Source organism: Pseudomyrmex gracilis, unplaced genomic scaffold (genome assembly GCF_002006095.1).
Source record: "Pseudomyrmex gracilis isolate BER0280 unplaced genomic scaffold, ASM200609v1 scaffold_533, whole genome shotgun sequence".
NCBI classification, from domain to species: domain Eukaryota; kingdom Metazoa; phylum Arthropoda; class Insecta; order Hymenoptera; family Formicidae; genus Pseudomyrmex; species Pseudomyrmex gracilis.
This window is the reverse complement of record NW_018021117.1, coordinates 13,546-18,243: the sequence shown is the minus strand read 5'-3', so window position 1 is coordinate 18,243 and position 4,698 is coordinate 13,546. Positions and strand designations below refer to the sequence as shown.

The 4,698-nt window shown below is 34.0% G+C and overlaps 1 protein-coding gene across 2 annotated transcripts; it reads left to right on the top strand.

Moving 5' to 3' along the window:
• Positions 1–423: 423 nt before the first annotated feature.
• LOC109860993 (lysine--tRNA ligase-like) lies at positions 424–4,076 on the top strand. Of its 2 annotated transcripts, none has more exons than XM_020440448.1 (8): positions 424–528; positions 1,012–1,153; positions 1,424–1,870; positions 2,322–2,567; positions 2,654–3,076; positions 3,253–3,446; positions 3,614–3,776; positions 3,924–4,076. In XM_020440448.1, the coding sequence occupies exons 1-8, from the start codon at positions 488–490 to the stop codon at positions 4,008–4,010; spliced, it is 1,743 nt and encodes a 580-aa protein (XP_020296037.1). In that variant the 5' UTR covers positions 424–487; the 3' UTR covers positions 4,011–4,076. The 2 variants fall into 2 exon arrangements, with proteins under 2 accessions (XP_020296037.1, XP_020296036.1); XM_020440447.1 differs by lacking the exon at positions 424–528 and adding an exon at positions 555–938.
• Positions 4,077–4,698: the final 622 nt, after the last annotated feature.

Here is a 4,698-nt window from a genome sequence, read left to right as displayed (position 1 = left end):
AGAAATAACAAAAGTTTTAAAGAGTTTATATTTAAAAATAAAGGTAGAAACAGCGGAATCTAACATAAAAAAATACACATGTATCAATGCAGATCAGAAAATCGGAATAAGCAATAGCGATAAAATTTCCGACGAGTTGAAATTCTGTGTTAAAAACTGTGTTATTTCTATCGCTATCGCTATTCCGTCCATTGTGCAAGGGGCTTTATGGGAGCTTTTCAGCTACGTACACAGGCAACACTGTGCAACACAGTGTTCACTAGTGTGAATGAGACACACTGATATGCTCTTTCTCACACTAATGGACATTGTGTTACACAGAGTTCGTTTCGTTTCACGCATATGCGCACATTTATCTATAGTACACGTCACGTATAGTATAAACAAATTCGTGAAACGGAACGCAGCTACAGTGTCACCTGTGTACGTAGCTGGAAAGCTCCCTATATATTCTACGTTTATATGCTCAAAACTGGCATCTCTGAACATGGATGTGGCGGATAAGAAGTTGAAAAAAATATCGAAGAAGTGAGTAAAGTGTGTAATTTCAAACAAGATTATCTGTGGCGAACACTCGCCGGGCCGTTGTTCGCATGATCGCTTCACTTCCTTTTAGCGCTCGATCGGTTCCCACATAACCTAACCTAACCTCTTTGAGCGAGACATGTGTTTTCTCGGTTCGTCGCGTTACACTCTCTTTGCGACGTGGTTCGCATTGGCCCGCAGTTTTTCGCAAATAGCTATATCTCGTAGAGAAATCTAGACATCATATGGGTAAAGTCTAATTGCGCTAATTGCGATAATCGTGCAGCAATCATGCTTGGTACATTAACCAAAGTACCACGCGGTGTCTTCCACGCGCAACCGGTAGCGCGAACGTGTCTGGCGAGACACGAGACAAAGTTACGTCAGACGGACCTACGACGGTTCTTCATGAAGTGCGTAATGAATCGATGATACGAAGTGTCGAATTGTCATAGATATTAATATTAAGAAATGTTTTTGTTGCAGTGAGGAGAAAAGACGCCTCAAAGCTGAGCAGAAGGCCAAAGAGAAAGCTCTCAAGGAAGAGGCCAAAAAGGAGGAAGCATCTCAGGCCGAAGCAATGTCCTTAAAGAAGAACATAGTCAAAGATGAAGACATTAGTCCAAATGTAATGTATTATAACTTTGAAAGAGAAAAAAACATATACTTTTGGTAGATTTTGTTTGCTTTACAGATATAAATTTTGCAAAAATCTTGCAGAACAGTAAAGTGTTTTTATTTTACGGACTAATTAAGTTTTTTTAATTCCAATTGGTCATTTACTTCTTGTTTAAACTTGAAAGTGATATAAAAGAATTTTTGCGTAAAGCTTTTCTTTGACTCATACTTTGATATTGTACAGAAAAAATCTGCTCACCATAATTTTTATTGTTTACAGGAATATTTTAAGATCCGGTCTAATTTTGTCAATCATCTTAGATCTATCGATGTTAATCCTTATCCCCATAAATTCCATGTAACAATTTCTCTCCAAAACTTCATCGACAAGTATATCGATGTTGTGACTGACGGTGAAGTACTCGAAGAAGAATGCAGTATCGCTGGACGTGTCCATTCTATTCGACCATCTGGCACCAAATTGATCTTTTACGATCTTCGTGGGGAAGGTGTTAAAATACAAGTACTAGCCAATGCAAAGTTTTATCAAGACGAGAACGCATTTGCGGAGGACAATGCAAAGATTAAGAGGGGCGACATTATAGGTGTTTTAGGCCGTCCCGCAAAGAGCAAAAAGGGCGAATTCTCAATTATACCAAAAAGTATTGTTCTGCTGAGTCCATGTTTGCATATGTTACCTCATCTCTACTATGGTTTAAAAGAAAAAGTAAGGGAAGAACAATTTGCAACAAAGTGTGAAGTAATCTTTAAAATATATGTTAAATATGTATTAGAACAAGAGACTGTGTCTGTATATAATAATTTTAATGTAAACAAAAATATTAATTATATTTAATGTAGTATAATATATATAATATATATATAGAACGTATTAGGGGATGAAAAGATAATGATGTTCACTTAAGAAAATTCATTATCTTCATGTTAAATTGGTTTATCATCGAATGTATTTTTTTTGTAGTTACTCATATAACACTATTATTTTAGATAAATTTTATATGAAGTAAAAACATTAGATAAAAAGCAATATACATCATACTTAGAATTTTTGTAATTGAGATAATGGGTCAGACTTGCTGAGCGCCGTAATCTCGTCCTCCCCTATATATTTCTATATTACATATAGAAATCAAAGAACATGTTTATTTATAATTCAGGAAACAAGATTCAGACAGCGATATTTGGATCTCATATTGAACGATAAGGTTCGACAAATTTTCTACTTGCGTGCGAGGATAATCTCTTACGTGCGAAGATTTCTAGATGAAATGGGTTTTCTGGAGGTCGAAACTCCCATGATGAATATGATACCCGGAGGTGCAACTGCGAAACCTTTCATCACGCATCACAATGAACTCAACATGGATTTATACATGAGGATCGCTCCGGAATTATATCACAAGGTAATGAATTTATGGCGTTCTATATATGTAAAAAATTCATTTTTCGAGCGAAATAAAATTAAAATTGTTTTGTAAATATTTAACAGATGTTGGTCGTTGGTGGGATTGACAGAGTGTACGAAATTGGTAGACAATTCAGGAACGAGGGTATCGACATGACGCATAATCCCGAGTTTACTACGTGTGAATTTTATATGGCGTACGCGGATTATAATGATTTAATGAGCATCACGGAAACTATGGTGTCCGGTATGGTAATGTCTTTATTCGGCACGTATAAGATAAAGTATCATCCCGACGGACCGGACGGCGAAGAGGTTGAGATCGATTTTACTCCGCCCTTTAAGCGCATATCGATGATGAAAACTTTAGAGGAGATTCTTAAAATCAAGTTGCCACAAGCTAACGAGCTCAACACGCCAGAGGCGAACAAAATTCTCTGTGATCTTTGTGCGCAACATGAAATTGAATGTCCTCCTCCGAAAACATCAGCAAGACTGTTAGACAAGGTAAAATATAAATTAAACGTAATAACGTCTCGACATATTCATTCCTTTGTTTTGAAAAAAAATAATTGTAGAAATAGGTAAAATAGATATGAAACTAATTAATATATTAAATTAATACTTGTGTATCTTTCACGCGCACTAGTATTATTTATCTTAAATTATGTTTTTTATAACAGCTTGTTGGAGAATTTATTGAGGAGAAGTGTATTAATCCCACCTATATCATTGATCATCCGCAAGTAATGTCGCCATTAGCAAAATGGCATCGTTCTGAAAAAGGACTTACAGAACGATTCGAATTATTCGTCATGAAAAAGGAAATTTGTAACGCGTACACTGAATTGAACGACCCAGTGGTTCAGAGGGAAAGGTAAATATATAAAAAAAAATAGGTTTGTCACAATAGTTTGAAATATTATTGCAGAAAAATTTGGAGATGTTAAGAGAACACGGTATTTAAATTGTTAAAAACGGTATTTTAATTGTTATTGGCGTTTTCAAATATGTATTATAAGTTAACGAATGTTTCAAACTTAGATTCGAGCAACAGGCTAAGGATAAAGCAGCCGGCGACGAAGAAGCTCAACAAGTCGACGAGAATTTCTGCACCGCTTTGGAATACGGTTTGCCGCCAACGGCTGGTTGGGGCATGGGTATCGATCGATTGACAATGTTCCTCACTGATACAAATAATATTAAAGTAAGTAATTTGTTAACTATTTATATAATGAATGAAATAAAAACATCTATTCCACTTTTATATAGAGAAAGTTTTTTGGAAAGATTTTTTGAACCGTTATCAATATGCTTTCATTTGACTTTGGAAATTTATTAAACTTTTTTATAGGAAGTATTGTTCTTCCCTTTGATGAAGCCGGATGATCCAAATAAGAACAAAGAAGATGATAAAACAAGCGAAAATGGAGAAAAATAGAACAGACAATAATTAAAAAAATAAACTAAAAAGCTATACTAATTATTTAAAACTTCAATTTTTTCTTTGGTAACAAAACTTTTGATATTTTTTATTTGACGAAAAGTGAAAATTATTTATGTATATTTAAATAGAAAAATTTAGTTAGAACATGAAAATTGAGTAAAACTAATTATCTTCTTTTGTATATTTATTTGACACCCGATTACGACACATCCATTACAACAAAATATATTATGTTCACAAAACCGCAAGAAAATACCATCATGTTGTGTATATTTTACTTAATGATTTTTTATTTATTTATTTCCACATTTGTTCTTTATATCATTATATAGTACATAATATATATTATATCAAGATATACAGTTCAAGAGTACATTATTCAAAACGCACTGTAGACATTATTTGCTTCGATCAACAATCTACAGCATTGGATTTATGTGTAACTTGTTCTATGAATTGCAATTTTGAAGGACATGAATTTTCATTAGGGAAACTATTATAAAAAAAAGCCAACCTGTCTAAACTTTTGCCAACATTATTTCTGTTCTGATGGACTTCATATTCAGGAAGGATGTGACAGTCACTACGATAAACACGGGCAATATGTATGCAGTAACAGAATAATATTTATGTAATGTGTGTATATTTTTCAGAACAAGCCGAAGAACACTGACTCTTAATA

Bases quoted from the DNA above. Each gene is read 5' to 3' on its own strand.
- LOC109860993 (XM_020440447.1), top strand. From the start codon at position 817: ATGCTTGGTACATTAACCAAAGTACCACGCGGTGTCTTCCACGCGCAA. The intron at 1,871-2,321 runs GTAAGGGAAGAA...TTTATAATTCAG, and splicing joins ACTATGGTTTAAAAGAAAAA to GAAACAAGATTCAGACAGCG. The intron at 3,447-3,613 runs GTAAATATATAA...TTTCAAACTTAG, and splicing joins CCAGTGGTTCAGAGGGAAAG to ATTCGAGCAACAGGCTAAGG.